The 20,997-nt window shown below is 32.7% G+C and overlaps 1 protein-coding gene and 1 long non-coding RNA gene across 2 annotated transcripts; both read left to right on the top strand.

Annotated features, from left to right (window-relative positions):
* Window positions 1-3,508: 3,508 nt before the first annotated feature.
* Window positions 3,509-6,638, top strand: LOC109169567 (probable E3 ubiquitin-protein ligase ARI7). The gene has a single exon (XM_019318441.1). It carries the CDS (start codon window positions 3,636-3,638, stop codon window positions 6,327-6,329), a length of 2,694 nt encoding a protein of 897 aa, XP_019173986.1. The 5' UTR covers window positions 3,509-3,635; the 3' UTR covers window positions 6,330-6,638.
* Window positions 6,639-7,092: 454 nt separating this feature from the next.
* LOC109169568 lies at window positions 7,093-8,536 on the top strand. Its single transcript, XR_002052264.1, has 3 exons — window positions 7,093-7,464; window positions 7,555-7,743; window positions 8,204-8,536. It is a non-coding gene; the product is annotated as an uncharacterized LOC109169568 (long non-coding RNA).
* The last annotated feature ends 12,461 nt before the right edge of the window (window positions 8,537-20,997 follow it).

Below are 20,997 nucleotides of genomic sequence, written 5' to 3' on the forward strand. Positions count from 1 at the left end.
AAGACAACGGTTTTTAACTGTTGTCTATGTGCGTGACTTTTAACAACACCGGTTTCAACAACACTTAATAGACAACGGTTAGAAAACCGTTGTCGTTTCTAGAAAAGACAACGGTTTAAAACCGTTGTCTATGTGCGTGACTTTTAACAACACCGGTTTCAACAACACTTAATGGACAACGGTTGAAAAACCGTTGTCGTTTCTAGAAAAGACAACGGTTAAAAACCGTTGTCTATGCGCGTGACCTACAACAACACCGGCTTCAACAACAGAAGTTTTACCCCTACGACAACGGTTATTAACCGTTGTCTATGTGCATTTTTCTTGTAGTGATTGTTGGACTCTATTTTCACAAATCAGAGAACTATATGTTCATAATTTGATAACTATACAATTTAGAAATTATGAATCTCTACTGTATTTAAATTATGAATATTTTATGAATCTACGATATAGAAATTATGGATCTACAGTATAGAAATTATGGATCTACAGTATAGAAATTATGAATCTACAATATTATGAATTTAAAGTATAAATTTTATGAATCTACAGTATAGAAATTATGGATCTACAGTATAAAAATTATGAATCTACAATATAGAAATTATGAATATGGAACTGTGCCTACCTTACAAGGTGGGCACGTGTTCACAGCATAACGTTCCGTAATAGAGTTAGTAACATTAAAAAAAAAAATCAAGTATTTTATTTTCAAATATCTATCTTAAAAATTTCTCAACCACTCATTCCACAATCAATCAGAGAAACTTAGCCATGAAAAAAGTTGTTACATTATTATAAATATAATCTTGATGAGATGATAGAATTCAATCTGATTAGTTACAGAGAGATTACAATGATGAGTCCTATAGAAAAGCTACCACCTAACTCTCCTAAACTATAGACTAAAATAACAGACTTAATCTATAACCACAAATATAAATTATATGTTATAATGGAATTATATTATTACTAACAATCTTAAATTTTGTATTATAATCATGCAATTTTCGCAATTTACACTTCATCAACTCATCAAGTAATAAAAAGTCATTATAATTATGAATGGGCAATAACAAACATGCATGATCCTCTATCTTTACACAAGTGGAAGCTGATTTTGATCGAGGCGTGTGCATGCAATGCAACATTGTAACCTAGGATGAAACCCACCCACCGCATACATACGTGCACACACAAAGCACTATATTCATTGGTCCAACCCGGCATATCAAAAAGTGAATAAAGTTGTAAAGTATACAACATATCGATCATCCACTTCATTCAATACACAATTCCTTACTCTTAAATAATTCTTCTATCTTTCTGATGGTATCTGGTACATTAGTGTTTGCATAATTGCATTCATAATTCTTCTATTTTTAAATTTCATTATCTACTATACCAAAATTTTTAACCTTTTTTTTGGGTACATAAGGGAGGGGAAAACTTCAATTTAAGACGTTACACTTGAGTAATGTGATACTTGACCGCTCTCCGCCATCATGACATGTTCAAGGGGGAGGGAGAACAATATCAAGAATTGTGAGGCCATATATGACTTAAGCTCCATGCCATTTTAGCAAGCTCATCCACTTTGTTTTGCTCTCGATATATCTTGTTGCAGACCATCTCTCACTCTCGTTGCATCGTGTCCTTGCAATTTTGGATTAAATTTCCAAAGTTTTTAACCTTGAATTAGTATAGTTTTGAGTTCGCAAATCATTATGATGTGTATGCTCATACATATATAATTTCGAGTTAACTCTATTTTTTGCTCTAGATTTATAGGTGACAATCCACTTTTAGTCATTTTTTTACAGAATATTCATTTTTTGTCCTAGTAACATAATAGTGTGACATGACTAATTTTGGTCCTCTATCAAAAAAATCATTGAAATTGCATTAAATATAAGAGCATTTCGCTCTTCAATTATGAATTTTTTTCAAAAAATGAACATAAAATATATAACGGGTCAACACACTTTGTATTAAAAAGATCAAAAGGTCCTTATATTTAACGAAATTTCAACAATTTTGTTGAAAGATGACCAAAATTTGTCATGTCACAATAATACTAGGACCAAAAGGTGATGTTTTGATTTATAAAATTAAAAAAAAAATAGATTGTCATCACCTATAAATCTAAGGTCAAAAATGGAATTAACTCTATAATTTCATTTTGAGATTTTAAACTTTTTTTTTAGATTTTTTTTTGCCGAATTCAATATTTAAAAAATAAATCTTTTGAAATTATTTGTTGAGTTTCTACACAAAATACAAATCTTAAATCACTCTCTAAATCATTATTAAAGTGACTTTAAAATGGCTTGGCTCAAATCACTTTTTTAAACGCTCCTAAAATTGTAAAAGAGAAAATTGTAATTTATGCCCTCACAAATATGTTAATTATTCATGTCACTCTTGAATTATCAATGGTGTAAATGTTTCCTCTCACTTTTCAAACGTAATATATATTGGCCTCTCCCCTAATAGGAAGAATGATAAATATTATTATCGGTAGAAGGAGAACAAACGAAGAAAAAAAAATTGTAGTCTTCAAACAGAAAAAATGACGGGTAACGACATTTACACCATTAATAATTTAAGAGATGGATAATATATATCATATTTTAAAAATTGAAGGACAATATTTACACCACTAATAATTCAGAAGTGATATTGATAATTGAGTTAATACCCAAAATCGTCCTCGACTATAGTGGTTTTTCTCAATTTCGTCCTAAACGACTTTGGTGACCTAATATCGTCCCAGACTTTTGTGTTTCGCTCAATTTAGTCCCAGACTTTTGTGTTTTTGCTCAATTTAGTCCCTCATTTGTTATTCTGTCCATTTGGTGTTAAATAAATAGATAATTCAGTAATTTTAATATTGACATCTCTTTACTCATAGACATGTGAATTGCGAAATCCCATTTTTTTTCGAATTACTCCCAGAATTACTCCTAAAACTGCGAATATAAAATTTGATTTGCAAGTCCGGGAGTAATTCTGAGTGTAATTCGTACAAGAAAGAGGAATTTTGCACTTCACAAGTTGAAAGTAAAGAGAGATCAATATTGACATTACTGAATTGTCCCTTTATTTAGCACCAATTTGACGAAATAACAAATGGAGGACTAAATTGAGCGAAACACAAAAGTCTGGGACGATATTAGGTCACCAAAGTCGTTTAGGACGAAATTGAGAAAAACCACTATAGTCGAAGACGATTTTGGGTATTAACTCTTAACATATTTGTAAGAAGTATAAATTACCATTTTTTCTTTTTGTAAAATTTCCAATTCCTTACCAATTAAGACTCATTGAATTTCCGATTAATTTTAATTTTATTCTTAATTTTAATTCGAATTCCTTGCTTTGCACGAAGTGCGTTTGTAGTTATGCTGACATAAAAGTCCACTCTAATCCAACAAACCCTTCATAGGGTTTTTATTAATTTTCTCTCTCTCTCTCTCTCTCTCTCTCTCTCTCTCTCTCGGTCTGTTGCCCTTCCATTGTTGTGATCCCACCTTGAGCCGGTCAGCTATGAAAAACTTAAGCTGGTTTACCACCTTGTGGCTCTTTGCCGGCTAGGGTCGCAAGGCGAGGGTTTACCCACATACTCACGAATGTCAGTAGTGGGGTTTACCTCGACAATCCAACAAATTCACTACACTAACACTATGGACTCTGACGATGGCTTATATGATGAGACGGGCTCGCCGGGGGACGATGATTTCTACGGCGGCAGCGACGGTGACGGCGACGTTACCCACGAAGACTCCGGGAGCGATGGCGATGTGGAGGGGGATCCTGATTTCATCGGCGATGATGATCATGGCGAGGAGAGTGATTTCACAATCTTGACGGGGGACGAAATCCGGCGTCTCATGGAGGACGATGTAGCCCAAGTCACCGCCGTTCTCTCGGTGTCCAAGGCGGAGGCCTCCGCTCTTCTCCGCCGCTACAATTGGAGCGTTAACAGAGTGCACGAGGAGTGGTTCGCGGACGAGGAAACGGTTCGGAAAGAGGTGGGCCTGATTTCGTCTCAGAGTGTGGAGAAAAGAATCGAGGATTGTGGAGAAATCAGCTGTGGAATTTGTTTCGATGATCACTCGCCCGGTAATGTTTACGCCGCCTCGTGTGGCCACCCTTTTTGTGTTGATTGCTGGTGTAGTTACATCGGCACCGCCGTCGCGGACGGGCCGGGTTGTCTGAACCTCCGGTGCCCCGACCCGTCTTGCAAAATCGCTGTTAATCTTGACGCAATTGAGCGTTTAGCGTCGGAAGAGGATAAAAGGAAATACTTAGGCTTTCTCTTCCGATCTTACGTCGAGGAGAATCGGAAAATCAAGTGGTGCGTAGCCCCCGGTTGCGAATTCGCGATCAACTTCGAAATCGGGAGCGAGAATTCCGACGTCCTCTGCGACTGCGGCAACTTCTTCTGCTGGAATTGCACGGAAGAAGCTCACCGCCCGGTGGATTGCGAGACCGTGAAGAAATGGATTCTGAAGAACAACGCGGAATCGGAGAACACCAACTGGATTTTGGCGTACACGAAGCCGTGTCCAAAGTGTAAACGGCCTATTGAGAAGGGGGAAGGGTGTATGAGGATGACGTGCAAGGCACCTTGCAACTTTCAGTTCTGCTGGCTGTGCTTGAGTGAGTGGTCGGTTCACGGCTACAATCCCTGTAACAGATACAAGCCTGGGAGTGAAACTGAGAGGCAGAAGAAAATGGCGAAGATGTCTATAGAGAGGTACACACATTACTACGAGAGGTGGGCTGCTAATGAGAAGTCCAAGAAGAAAGCCATGGAGGACTTGAAAGAAATGGAGTGTGTGAACGTGGGGAAGCTTAGCGACTTCCAGTCCCTTCCAGAGTCCCAACTGAAGTTCATAGTGGAAGCTTGGAATCAGATTGTTGAATGCAGAAGAGTGCTCAAGTGGACTTATGCTTATGGGTTTTACTTGCCCGAGGAGGAGCACACGAAAAGGCAGTTCTTTGAGTACTTGCAGGGCCAGGCTGAGGAGGGTTTGGAGAGGCTTCATCAGTGTGCTGAGAAGGAACTTGAGATCTACCTCAGTCCGGAGGAAGCTAATTCCCCTAATTTCTGTGATTTTCGTATAAAGCTTAACGGTTTAACAACTGTGACCAAGAACTACTTTGAGAATTTGGTTAGTGCATTAGAGAATGGTCTCGAGGATGTAGATTCACATGGGGCTCCTCATGACTCCAAAAATATGCCAGGCAGTAGCAATGCAGCACCAAACCCAAAGACGAATTATTCATCAGTTTTTCGTCGCAACAGGGTAGCTGGAGGGAGAAATTTACTAGCAGGTCGTGGCATCAGGATGGAAACACAAAGAAATTTACCCGTGGCTGGAAACAACACAGCAGGCACAAGACCGTTGCCCAACTTGACAGCTGCTGCTCTGCGAAATGCTAACACAATGGTGGTGGCTCAGTATCCAGAAAGACGGAGGTCAAAGGTAGTGTTTACAACAACCGCCTTAGAAGGCGACACAGGAAATGGATCAGTAGCAGTGGGTGGCAATAGGGTAGGGGTTGAACCAGGGCAGAGGCTGAATTTGGGAAACACTTTACCAGTTGCAACTGGGTACCTAACAGGTGTGGCTGGTGGACTAGTAGCTGGGACTGTCAATGGTGTTGGAGTTGAACCAAGGCAGAGGACAAACTTGGCAAATGCATTGCCGTTGGTAAACGGTCCAGTTGGTGGCAACATTCATGGCCTGGGAAATGGACCAGTGCCTGGTGCTGGCAATGGGATAGGCATTGAACATAGAGAAAGGGCTGACTGGCATCCATCATGGCTGACTGGGAGCACCAGCAAAGCACACTCTGTGAATGCACCAAGAGCTGGGAGCCCCTATGGGGTTGAAAAAAGATTCAGGGAAAGCTCAGAAAGTGCTTTGCCACTCGGTGGCATTACATCAGAAGTCTTGAAGAATCCACCAGCACTGGGACTGGGTAGCAACAATCGGTTAAGTTTGCAAAATGCACCAGTAGCTGGGTCTGGCGATGTTTCAAGCTCTAGAAATACACCATTAGCAGGGAGCAGCAGCATTGTTGCAGTTGAGAAAAGACAGAGGACTTCTGCAACAGGAGTAGCAACTACCAATCCTAAGAATGGTGATTTAGGAAGTTGGGCATGTGATCTGTGCACCTATTTGAATCCAAGCTCTGCTACTGTGTGCACCATGTGCAGGGGTGATGCTTCAGACAACTGGGAATGTGATAAATGCACTTTTGTCAATGACAAGCATGCTACCATATGCCAAGTATGTGAACTTCCACGATAAGTCATCAACTGACTTTTTCTTGCTAGGGGTCTCTGCCAGAGGCTTCTGAAACATAAAAAGTTGAAGGATTAGCCCTCATAAATATGAAATAAATGCTTTTAGTTACTTAGTTCGTATTAGTTCTGCTGGAATCTGGAATCAAATGCTTTGGCTGTAAAACATACATAATAGAAGTTTTACGTATTGTTTTTCCAGCTATGTAGATAACTGCTAAATAACACCTCGTGGTTCTGCGCCTGTGCATATGCAATTATATTTACAGTTATCTTACCCTGATTTTACTTGAATCTGATTATTGACTTGAGAACTCTTTTCTAGTTTTTCACTTCTTCACTCTTTGATTGATACAGGATTTTCCCTATCATGAATGATTTTGCTTTATATTCATAAACTCCATACTGATGTTATTCTTTAAAAATAAGTATTGCGTTGATCTCATTTTCTTTCTGCTAGAAATGATGACCAGCTATGTGCACAATATGCAGACTTAAGGGGATCATCATTTCTGCCAAATTGTGTACCTTGTACTGAGCAAATAATCTCCCATTATATTGGTTCTCTATTCTAGTCATTAATCTGCTCTATGTTAAGCTTGTAGTTGTAATCTGTTGAACAAAATTAATTGTTATACAACCTGGTATCCAGTCTGAATGTATCTATGTCTATGTATAATATAAACGGCCAATGGTTGTTTAACACTGAAATTTTCAGGCCTTTTTTTGGTATCTTATGCTGCGGTGCTTGCACCTTGACATTTTTTTGACAGGCTATCACCAGCATTAAAGTTCTGGCTGTTTAGTAAAGTTGTTGTTTGCATATGTTTACTTTCTCCTGTTTTCTTCCTTGCCCATGCCTAATTTCCTCCTTGATTTGAGGTAATAAAGATGCATCTCTTCTGTTCATTACTGTTTCACTGCACTTTTTCCAGCCCTGTTGTCCTTTACCGATTAACTTGAGAGGTTTTCGGAGTAAAAAAACTGAAGGAAACAAACTTCTGGACACTAAAGCACATTGGTAACTTGGAAAGATTATTTTTTGAATTAAGGTTCTAATTTAAGATCAATTGGCTTCTTCTAAAGCAGCTATTCAGTCAATTTCTCATGCGGCTGTAGAGCAACCTTTTCCTGCCAATTTGGTGAGATGACCAACCCCCTTCACTTGCTTTATTGATCACCCTTGTATGTTCCAAGTTTGTTGATTATTAAACTATATTACTGACTTCAAGTCTCAGGATCATGCTCTTGGACACCACAGCAGTTTCTCCATTTTGGCAAAGCAAAGTGCTCTGTAAAATGCTGGGGCTCTTGAGACTGTCTTGGTCAACACCAATCAAAACCTGAATTACCACATTTGAGGAAGTTCTGAATATGGCGTCAAATTGTCGTGAATGCCAGGCCTTCAGTCTCCAACTGGTGTAAGTCTTAAGTAGTTAAGTTTTATTTCCTTCCTGCAAATGTGGTTTAAATATAAAATTTCCAGGATTCAGGAAATGTGGTTTTCAAACGGATAAACTTGGTTGGTGCAACTCCACACTTGTGATTTTGAGGTTTTGGGTTAACTTTTCCATTGCCTTGCAATAGGCCAAACATAGTTCAGACATTTTCCATTTTTCTAAGTTTAAGAGGTGGAATTTAAACTGGGATTCGATGTTGACATTGCTAATTTTGTATGTTGTTTCTTATCTTTTCTTCTATTGCACCAACCAATACATTGCTAATTTTGCTAGTTTTGTATAAACCTTACATTGCTAATTTTGTATGTTGTTTCTTATCTTTTCTTCTATTTGTGATTGTACACTTGTCAAAAAACAATGAATATGAAAAGTTCAAGATTTATGCCACATATGGTAAAACAATCTCGTGTTTCGTTTGCAGCTTTTAGAGAAGCAACAACTAATTCAGTTTGCAGAATCACTTCACAGCAAGCTCGGCTACTTTGATGAATTTGAGAATGTAAAGGTTTCATTTCTATTTACCTCAATATTATTGCATCGTTTGATGTTTGATGTTTGATGTTGTTTTACCGGCAAAAGCAGTGTGACTTACATATTGATAAGTTCGGTTACTCATAGTTTTGTATTAGATGTGCCTAAGGTGAACTTGATAATGAAATCTGATACTTATTATCCATGTTACAAAGATCTAAGCTCAACAAGAATTTTTCCTAATTTTACTTAATAAGAAATTATTGGGTTTTAGTTTCTTGAATTTTGTTATAAATTTGATTTCTATTCCTGGGTTAATATTTTAAATTCACAACTTTGTTCTTTTACCTTTGCTCTGTGTCTTAACTCTTACAAAGTTACAGGGCGTTTGGTTGGAGGGGGAATTACGTGGAAAAGGAATTGCAATTTCATGGGAGATGAATTACTGGGAATAAAGTGAGAATTTAAATTTCAGTGTTTGGTTTACGGGAATAGAATTACTGTGAATTTGAATTCCAATGTTTGGTATACATGGGAATTGAAAGGGAATAAGTTGTATAAAGTCCAAAATGTCAATTATTGTTGTAGTATTAATTTTAGGTTAAAAAAAAAAAAAAGGATAATTTTGTCTCATCACTAGCATTTTTTCTTCCTAAAATCCCAGGAAATAAAATACCGGGGCGGGACATGGGATTTTAATTCCATGAAAATGAGGGAATTGTAATTCCATGGCATTGCAATTCCTTCCAACCAAACTAAAGAATTTTATGGCCTTTGGAATTAAGTGGGAAGGGAATTTAAACTCCCTCCCTCCAACCAAACGCCTTGTTAAAGTCTGTCTTGCTAACTGATATAATAATAACTTATCATAAGTTATTATTATTTGGTTTTTGATTCCTCTAGTAACAGATTGTATAGAAATGTGTGGTTTCAGTCCTCTGGTGTCCTTGGTCATGATAAATATTCTTGTGCCTTGTTAATGTTTTTTGGCCGATCGATCATGCTCGTTTACTTTATTTCTCTGTTTTTCTTACTTTAATTATCCCATCTCGATCCCTACGGGGATTTCTTAAGGACCCGCCCCGATTTTAAAATAATAAAAAAAAAATTTATACACTTCTAAATTTTTAGTACACTATAAAATAATATTTTATTTTATTTAAATTGTTCCATTAATTTCTAAATTTATATATTTAAATGTCTAATTAGCCTAACTTTCAATCATCTCAAAATACTAGTATAAAATATTTAAAACATTAACCAATACTTAAAGATTCAAATTGTTCAAATCTTAAGTCATTAACCAAAATACTAAATATTCATACATAATAACTTTAAAAAAAAATCAAAAGTCAAAATTAAAAATTAATGCATATAAATATTAGTATATGTATTATTTATTATATAATAGGTATAATACATACATATATATATATATATATATATATATATATATATATATATATAATAAAATTAAGATCATATGCGAATGAACGTTTTAGATAAAAAAAAAAAGTGGTGGCATTATTGTAATTTTGAATAAGTTTAGATATTATTTGTTTTTGAGTGTACATTTTTTCTTTGAGTGCACATTTTTCTTCTTTGAGTGCATATTTTCCCTTCTTCGAGTGTATATGTTTTGTTCAGTGCATAATTTTCTCTTTGAGTACATATCTTTGTGCTTTCGAGTGCAGAATTTTAACCTTTTAGTGCATATTTTTGTGCCTTCAAGTGCACAATTATGAGCCTATGTTTATTACTCCGTATATCTTTTGTCTTCTTTATAATAACGTATACTAAATTTTTAATGAAATTTGTGAGATTTACAAACAATTTGTAAAGGTAATTGCTTCAATAACACTGAAGTTGAATAATTTTCCTTTTTGGTACCATAAATTACTTCAATTGCACATCTTTGTGTCTTCGAGTGCATAATGTGTTTATTATATATTTTGAATTCTTTTCAACAATGTATAACTAAATTTTTAATGAAATTTGTGATATTTACAAACGATTTGTAAGGGTAATTGCTTCAATAACACTTAAGTTGAATAACTTCAATTTTTAGTATCATAAATTGCTTCAATTGCACATCTTTGTGCCTTTAATTGCATAATTTGACCTTGAGTGCACAATTTTGTGCCTTCAAGTGCACAATTATGGACCAGTGCATAACTTAGGCATTCAAGTGCATATCTTTAATTCTTTATGCTTTCAAGCTCACAATTTGGCCTTGAAATGCATATTTTTGAGTCTTCAAGTGCACATTTTTGTATAGAAATTTGAGTTTAAGAGTTATTGATCACATTTATCGGCACTTTCGCACGAGAGCTCTCGTTCGCACTTAATCTTAAACTAACGCACTTTAAGTACACAACACATGCACATTAAGCACAAAAACAAAACACCCAAGAACACTAATTTCACGCGCATGAAGCACAAAATTCACACACCTTAAGTACAAAACTCATGCACTTTAAGTTTCAACAACTATTCACATTAAGAACACAAACTCACGCACCTTAAACACAAAACTCATGCACCTTAAGCACAAAATTCACGCACTTTAAACACAAAACTTATGCACCTTAAGTTTCAACACTACTCACATTAAATACACACACACGCACCTTAAGCACAAAACTCACGCACCTTAAGCACAAGACTCACACCCCTTAAACACAAAACTTATGCACCTTAAGTTTCAACACTACTCACATTAAGTACACACCAACGCACCTTAAGCACAAAACACACGCACCTTAAACACAAGACTCACGCAACTTAAGAACAAAACTCATGCACATTAATCATCGCACGGGAGACATTCAACCGCACAGGAACTTATATATATATATATATATATATATATATATATATATATATATATATATATATATATATATAGCTCAAAGGTCGGGGTGAGGATTGGAAAACTCTCCCCGCCCCAGCAAATTACGTTGTAGAATCCTGTCCAACTTGCAAGGTGGACACGGTTTCAAAACGGTATTGTTTTGGTGGAAAACAACTCCGTGTAATTTTTTTTTTTAAAAAAAAAATTGTTTTCTTTCGCCGTTAGCGGCGTTTGTCTTCAGGAAATCTATATTCATAATTATTGAACTTTATATTCATAATTATAGAACTCTATGTTCATAATTTTTGAACTCCATATTAATTATTGAACTTTATATTCAAAATTACAAAATTATGTTCATAATTTTTGAACTCTAGAAATCTATGTTCATAATTACTGAACTCTATGTTCATAATTTTTTGAACTCCATATTCACAATTATTGAACTCTACTAGTTTTTTACGCGCATTGCGCGATTGGGATAATGCCCAATGCTTTTTTTGTTAAATAAGTACTTTAAAGTATATTATGGCAGGATTATATTGAAATTGTTCATGCATAGATAATTGAAGGTTGAATTTGCGTATTTAAATAGGTAATTCTTCTCCCAAAGGTTGAGTCCCAACCCCAAGGGCCCCCCACACTCCGACCCGACAGAGCATTGTGAGAAGTTGTAAATCATGGTGACTTAATGGTTCAGCAGACAGGGTCAATGCTGATACGCACAAGGAATCTGCCCACTTTGGACATAATTCCCGCACTGCCGCCGCCGATGTTCAAACTTTGGTCTCTTCTCCCAAATACTACCCACTAAACCATTTAGCTAAGCTCGTGCGAGTTAAATAGGTAATTCTAAGTTTACAAATGCAAGATAATATAGTCAAGATTGATTATAATTGTCAATAAAATAATTGTATAAGTATAGTTGAAACCAAATACGGGACATAAGGGAGAACAAATAAAAATTAGGGCATAAAATATTAAATATATACTAATATTGTTTGAGGAGATTCGGACATTAGGATTTGTGGTTAAGTTCTATTAAGACTTTAATATTAGAATTAGATTAATGGTGTAGTTATAATTCTATATTAGACTTTAATATTAGAATTAGACTAACGGTGAATTAACGGAAAAGTTAAATGGATAATCATATAATTAAGGATAAATTAGAAAATCTTAAAAGAAAAAAAAAAAACCTGAACAATATGAACCATTCATTTGATTTAATAATTTGGCGGTCATTTTTTCTACCCAATGTTAATAATTGAATAAATTCGCTGGTCAAATCCGTTAGTATAATCCGCTAACGCTAACCGCTGATTGTCAAACAAGGACATTGCGAGGTAGTTCTCACTTCAATTTGTTGTGTGATTTGAATACTCTCTTTGTCACAAAATCTCTCAAGTAGTTAATATGGTTGGCTTTATTAATTATATTTTTTTAATTTTTTCATGGTATTAATAAAATACTTGGTAAATAAATATATAGCATTATTTTGTATTATAACTTTGATATTTAATTAGAAAAATAGTGCACAAAAAAGATAATAGATAATGTAGTGAATATAATCAATTGATGAATTTGAATGAAAAAATTTTTACATTTGAGAAAAATAAATACAATATAACTAATAAAAATATTTCTTTTAATTAATTTATTGATAATTAATAATTTTTTTTTCACTGAATAAAGACATTGTAAGGACAATGTAGCGAATATAATCAATTAATAAATTTGAATATAAAGAATATATTGAAGAAAAATAAAGACAATATAACTAATAAAATTATTTCTCTTATTTAATTTATTGATAATGAATATATATATTTTTTTTTTTGAATAAAGGCATTGTGGACACATAATTCTAAATTAAAGAAATGCATATGTATTATTTTTTGTTGTAACTACTAAATTATTATTTATATAATTTAATAAGAGTAAAATAGAGTACTAATTATGCAAACTTTGATTGGGATGAGGTTCGAACCTAAGACTTTTTTTTATTGAATCAATGAGTAAGTTAACGGTGAACTAACGACAATTCTTAAAATTTTAACGGAATTAGTAACGGTGTGTGGGTATTTTAGGAAATTTTAATGTAAAATTTAAATCTGATCAATATTTTAATCAATCTGAGCCATTCATTTGATTAAAATCTGTGACCGCCATTTTTTCTACCCATTATAGGCCTAACTCTCTTGGGCTCTTATTAGTATAGTAGATATTCATAATTATAGAATTCTATGTTCATAATTATAGAACTCTATGTTCATAATTATTGAACTCTATGTTTATAATTATTGAACTCTATATTCATAATTCTTGAACTCTATCTTCACAACGTCTTGCTGAGTTGTTTTGACAAATTATTTTTTAAAAAAAGAAATAAAAATCTTATTGGTGGAGGAAAACGGTGTCACTAACGTCACCGTTACTCCAAAATTGCCAAACGACGTCATATTAGAACTGTTCCCACCTTACAAGGTCCCGTTCCCGTTCTCCGAAAAAATTCTCCGTCTCCGCCGACGGGGATCGGTTTTCCTAACGGATCAGGTTGAATTGAAATCCTTAAACGAAAAATATAGAAAAATGAAAGAAAGAGAAACCTGAGAAAAAAATTTTGAGCTTAGAAAGCAGGTATATCGTAGACCCACCCAAGCTATTTTTCTTTTTCTACGACTTAGAAAATATGTCTAACTTGTTATTTAAAATAAAATTTTTATTTTTTAAATTAGTAAACATATTTTTGAGGGAGAATGTATTGTACTCCCTAACTTGCTGCTGACAAATATTTAGAGTGTTGGATTTTGATAGTTTGAGACAATAATGTAATGATTGCTGTTGGATTTGGATGGTTTGAGACATTCATGCATGTATGACTAGAGACTTAGGAAGAGAAACAGCATATACTGAAGCATGATTGGTTTTTTAAGATTTCGAGTATGTTTGGAGAGCTTATTTAGAAGCTTTTAACTTATTTTAAGCTATTAATAATTATAAACTCTGTTTGGTAATATTAGAGTCGGACTTTTTGTTTTTGCGGTCCTGTTCCGCTAAATAAATGAAGCCCTACTAAAATAATAAGTTTTAAAACCAATACATGCAAGTTTTGAACCTTTAACCTCCAAGTTAAAATACAATAAATATACATTTCTACCATCTCTTCATAGAAACTTTCAAGATTAATTGAAACTTTTAGTTTTTATTTCTAAACTAGCTAGTTATGTAAAAATTAAATATTGGACCTCTAAAATTTGGGGCCCCTCTAAAATTGGGGGCCCTGTGCGGTAGCCCAGCTTGCACAGCCTAAAATTCGGCCCTGGGTAATATTTTGGATGCTATCTTAGGTAGCGTTTCAAAATAAGTTAGTAGCATCCTAACTTTTTTTTTTTTTCATCTTTGTCCTTATTATTAAAAAAAAAAAATTGACATTTTTACTCATCTTAATTAAAATTCTTTTCTCTTTTCCTTTATCTGCAACTTTCATTGCAATTATTATTATTATTATTATTATTATTATTATTATTATTATTATTATTATTATTATTATTACTATTATTATTATTATTATTATTATTATTATTATTATTATTATTATTATTATTATTATTATTATTATGAGATGATAGAGATTCTCAACAATATTGTTACTTCATTTTGGGATGCTAGGTTATGATTATGCTAATAGTTTTATTTCAAAATGTTATTTTTTTAAAGACAAAATGTTAAATTTTAATATGTAAACAAATTAATTTAAATTTTATGAAGATGTCATTTTTTATCTTTTTATATTTATCAGCTTATCAAAAAACTAATAATATCAAACACTTTCAAACGTAAATATCAAACACTTTCAAACGTAACAGCTAGCTTAATCGCTCTCTAATTTTCAGCTCCTAGCTTATAGTTTTTAGCTCCTTTTTGACTTTCAGCTACCTTTTCAGCTATTTGTTAAACATAGCCTTCTTGTGTTTCTATAAATTTACTTATTCTCATAGTCTTGAGCTTGACTTTTATTAATATATTTCTCGTCTTTTTTCTCAAAAAAGAAAATGAATTTGCTTATTCTAAAGAAATGACCATATGTTTGTTATTAATGATTATTACTATCCTTTATCTTATTAAAGGATTGCTACCTTTAAAAATAATCTATTCAACTCAGTTATTAATTTTTATCACTGGTTTTTTTTTTAATTGTGCCTGCTTTACATTTTTACCTGCACTATTTTGTAAGGATGTGATTTAAGTTATGATTGCATCTCCTAATTTATTTTGAGTTAAGCAGTTTAATATAATATATATTTATTTTTATCAAAATTAATATTAACAAAATTTAAATATTTTTAATAGATTAATATTTGATGCACCGCCGGTATATAGATGCTATACACATCATTAAAAATTAAATTCAATTTTAATCGGGTCCTTTTTCGCAAAATATCTAACACTTTTATTTTTTTAGGAAACTCTTTTATTTCAAATTAACATAATATATCTACTTTTCTAAATATATTTATTACTTAATTATATATATATATATATATATATATATATATATATATATATATATATATATATATAATATAATTATCTAATAATTTTTAATAATGATAACAAATTCTAAAACCTGTAAAAGAATTAGACATTCATTACTAGTTTAGAATGTTTTTAAGGTTATATATATCTTTAATTTTTTGTTAAAAAAAAAAAAAAAAAACAGATTCTTCCTTTCAAAAAAAAAAAAAAAAAAAAAAAAAAAAAAAAAAAAAAACAGATTCTAAAGCGTAAAACAATTAAAGTTAACAATGAATTAAACTATTATATTATACCCCCTTGCCGGATTGTTTTTCCCCACTTATGGCCGAGGCCTTTGCATGCAAAGAAACCCTATCTTGGTTACGCGCCCGGGACGAGGGCACTGTCCAGATCTACATGGATTGTCAGATGCTACACTGTTATTTGACCTCAAGAGGACCCCCACTCAGATCATACATCGGCTATGCTGTTAATGTTTGGAAAATTTGCATATCTACTTTTGATTTCTGTTCAGTTAATTTTATTCTTAGATCTAAGAATTTATTAGCTCATACTTTAGCTTCTACAATTTCAGAACAGTCTACAACTTTGTTTTGGGATGAAGTCCCTCGTGACTCTATTTTGGTTTATCTACCACGCATGGTTGCCTTAAAAAAAATATTATATTATAATTAATAATTCTAATTTATATTTAAAAATAAATTTCTAAATTATTATATTTATAATTAAGAATTCTTTAATTTTAATTAACAAAAACCATCTAATTTCTTATATCTATCTTAACTCCTAAATCTATTTAAACGGCAAAACTCCTAAATTTAAATTACAACATTAGTCACTATTAGAAACAATTGCAACATCTTGTATCAATATATATATTTATCAAAATCCAAATTTTCTCTGTCAGAAGAATCCAACCTGTCAATCTTTTCTCTCTGTCAAAATCTTGATCAGTATTCCATTAGTAAAGAGTTCTCGTCGGTAAGTTGTTTTTTATACCTATTTTTTATGGTTGAAATTATCTTGTAAGCTATTGATTTTTAATAAGTTTTTTTTTTTAATTTTTAAATTCTAAAAAAACTATATTTTTTATATAAAGTGGAAAGGTTGAGTTTGTAAATTGATTTATGGGTTTTGGGTTTTAAAACCTGTAGTAATGAATGTCTAATTCTTTTACAGGTTTTAGAATTTGTTATCATTATTAAAAATTATTAGATAATTATATATATATATATATATATATATATATATATATATATATATATATATATATATAAAAGTAATAAATATATTTAGGAATGTAGATATATTATGTTAATTTGAAATAAAAGAGTTTCTTAAAAATAAAAGTGTTAGATATTTTGCAAAAAAGGACCCGATTAAAATTTAATTTAATTTTTAATGATGTGTCATTCCCTCATTCACCGCTGGTGTATAGCATCTATACACCGGCGGTGCATCAAATATTAATCTATTTTTAATTAGTACTAATTTATATTAACATTTAATATTTAGAACATATACCAAATTCATGTACAATATCTGCCATTGAAAATTTTATTATTTTTTTCTATTTCTATTCTTTCTTCTTTTTTCTGTATTGTTAGGCTATTTTGAAGTAGATGATGGTAGAAAAGAGAAAACCTAAAGAGTTGTTTGTAACAGATATTGTTACGTTTTCAAAATGTATGTCAACATCTCATATCATGCACACAAAGTCAAGTTAAGACTGTGACTACCACTACAAGTATAAAATGCTCTACAATTTACATTCAAGAGTCTTTTTTTGTACACCTTGAACCACTCCTCCAGACCCTGATTAAACTACCTAATAAAGAACTTCAGTATTCGAAATTCAGAACTTGTATACAGTATACTACCGGCCGACGACCTCCACTCGGACCACTTCTAGAAAATCAAAGAATCTAAGCCTCCACCACCGGGATTCAAACCTATGAACATCCATTTGGAATAGTAACCGGGTTGACAATCCTCATATAATATATGTATATAATTATATAATTTTTTTTACAATTGTGCCCCCAAATTTGGGGCCAATTGTAAAAAAAAAAATTATGGCGCTATTGGTAAATGGAGGTTAGCTGATAGCTGAGTGGGTTAGAATGTATGATTAATTGATAACATTAGTTGGTTGTAGAAAAATATTTGATAAATTAACTGTTAGTTGATAGCTGTTTTGTATAATTTATTTTCTCAAAAAGTTAACTGAAAAAGTTGTTTTGAGCATCTTTTTGAATTTTAGCTTTTTGGTGTTATAAAAAATCAATTAACCAAACACTTATATTAATTTTTTAACCATGTCAAATAGTTAAAAAATAATCAAATAAGTCAAAATTAATAGATAAGCTAACTATTTTACCAAACATGACCAATATATATAACTCATATAATATATTATATATGTATATAAGTATATAATTTTTTTTTTAACAATTGGCTCCCAAATTTGGGGGCCAATTGTTAAAAAAGAAAATAAAATTATATATATACACATACTATACTGCAAGCAGGCGCTGCCTGCTGTATAGTATATGTATATATATGTTCTCTAATTAGGGCCCCCAAAATTGCAAGTGCCCTCCACAATTATGTCCATGGACGGCCCTGATGTAACGTTGACTTCTTCTTTCTCTTCTCCTATCTCAATTGTGCGCCAAAAATGTTGTCAACATCTCCATCTTAGCCTATAAAGGAAAAGTAGACATATGTTCTTCTATTTTGAAGTAGATGATAGTAGAAGATATAATAAAATGTTTGAAGAAAATTTAAAAATAATTGTAGTTGTATCATAAGTCTTTCTTTACTTGTTTCTCAATTTCATAAGTAATTGCTTAATATGATTAAAGATTCTCACATTGAAATAGAAAGGAATAAATTTATTAATGCCATTAAATTGACTAGAAAATTAATTGGCATAGTTCACTCGTATATATAGCATTTGTTTCATTAGTGAACCAGTAAGATTTGTCTAATATAACATAAAGGATTTAGTTCTGCAAAATATTTAAGTGTGTTCATTATATAGTCTTGAATGTTTTATATCTATAAAAACCTCCTAGAATATTTTTCCTTTAAAATATTGTTATGAATTGACTTTTTTTTTTTTTAAATCATTCTTCTTTGGTCCTAATATTATTGTGACATGACCATTTTTGGTCTTTTATTAACAAAACAGTTTAAATTTCATTAAATACAAGGACATTTCGATATTTAGTTATGATTTTTTTTTTTAAAAAAATAAACATAAAAAATATAACGGATAAACGCACTTTGTATTAAAAAGAACGAAATGTCCTTGTATTTAATGACATTTTAATGATTTTGGTGATGAAAGACCAAAAATGGTAATATCACAATAATACTATGACTAAAAGGGGATGTTCTAATTAAAAAAAATGACTAAAAATTAATTGTCACATATAAATTTAGGACCAAAAATAAAATTAACTATCTTCCTTTGTTCTAATTTTGTATACTAAAATGATTAATTCTTCTGTTGTAAATGATTAATGACCTAATAATTTATTTACAAGGTCAAATAAGCCTTCTAAATCAAATTAATAGCATAATTAAATCCCTAACTCCTTTCAAAAAAACAAATCCCTAACTAAAAAATAGTTTAATCTAACATTTTTACTTGCGTTGACTAAGCTTTCTGTTAAAATATGATAAATATTGTGGCTCAAATCCGTGGGGACCATTTCATCAACCGTCCGTCCGCATCGCCGCATGTCCTCTTCTTGCATGTTCTCCGCAAATTGCTCTCATCTTTGTGTTCACCTCTTTCCTCTCTTCTTTTGAGTGTATAAATAGGCAGTAGAGTTTTCTTTGTAGAGTGCTCATTATTACATCAATCAAATTGTTCTTCTTATTTCTTTGTCCTCACGTGCATTAATATATATATATATATTCTCCCATTCTTAGAATTATTTTGTCACTTATATTTTTCCCTATTATTATTTAACTTCTTATAATTCTCAATTTTCGATTCTTCGCTTCCGCATTATTCCGCTATATTCCTAACAAGTGGTATCAGAGCCAGGTTTAATTGAGAATTATTTTCAAAGATGTCAACTGTTACTAAGTTCGATATCGAGAAGTTCGACGGGAAAATTAGCTTTTCTATCTGGAAGGTTCAGATGGAAGCCGTTCTAACCCAGAACGGTTTGAAGAAAGCGCTAGCCGGGAAGAAGAAGAAACCGGCTACAATGACAGATGAAAATTGGGAAGATTTGGATGACAAGGCACGTTCAACCATTCTTTTGTGCCTGTCTAAAGAGGTTCTACGTGAGGTATTAAGTGAGACAACTGCGTCAGATTTATGGTCCAAGCTGGATACGCTTTACATGGCCAAAACTCTGGCGAACACGCTACGCCTGAAGGAGCGTCTGTACACAATCCGTATGACGGAAGGTACTTCTATTAAATCTCACTTGGATGAATTCAATTCTATTTTATTGGACTTGGAAAATATTGATGTCATAATTGAAGATGAGGATCGTGCTGTTTTATTGCTTGTCTCTCTCCCTAATTCATACAAGCATTTCAAAGAAATTATGCTGTATGGTAATAGTAGTGATACCCTTACTTTCGACAATGTTAAGTCGAACCTATTGTCCAAAGAAAAGTTTGACTTTGAAATTAAGTCTGAGGACAAAGGTGAAGGCTTGACCGTAAGGGGTCGTTCACTTGAATCAGGGAGTAGCAATAAAAATTCTAGATCCAAGTCCAAAGGACATAAGTCCAACAAATCATGTAAGTACTGCAAGAAGCATGGTCATGATGTGACTGAATGCTTCAAGTTGAAAAACAAGCAAGAGAGAGAAAAGAAGTCCGCTGAAGCTAGTGTTGTTGAAAGTGATTCAGATGGTGATGTGTTGTTATCTGTTAGCTCCGGTGAGAAACGGAGTGAAACCGAGTGGATTTTGGACTCTGGTTGTACATTCCACATGTGTCCCCACAAAGATTGGTTCATCTCTCTGGAACCGGTTGATGGTGGAGTTGTCTTGCTGGGTAATGATACCCAATGCAAGGTTAGTGGAATTGGAAGTGTTCAGATTAAAACTCATGATAACGTTGTCAGGACTCTTACCAATGTTCGGTATATTCCTGATTTGAAACGCAATCTGATATCATTGGGCACCTTGGAATCTCTGGGGTGCAAGTACATAGCTGAAGGTGGAGTTCTAAAGGTCATCAAAGGCTCTTCTGTTCTCATGAAAGCTTCTCGTTCTGGAAGCTTGTATGTCTTGCATGGCAGTACTGTGACAGGTTCAGTAGCGGTATCCTCATCGATGTCTGATGCGGATCTCACTCAATTATGGCATATG

This window comes from Ipomoea nil, unplaced genomic scaffold (genome assembly GCF_001879475.1).
Source record: "Ipomoea nil cultivar Tokyo-kokei standard unplaced genomic scaffold, Asagao_1.1 scaffold3314, whole genome shotgun sequence".
Classification (NCBI taxonomy): Eukaryota; Viridiplantae; Streptophyta; class Magnoliopsida; order Solanales; family Convolvulaceae; genus Ipomoea; species Ipomoea nil.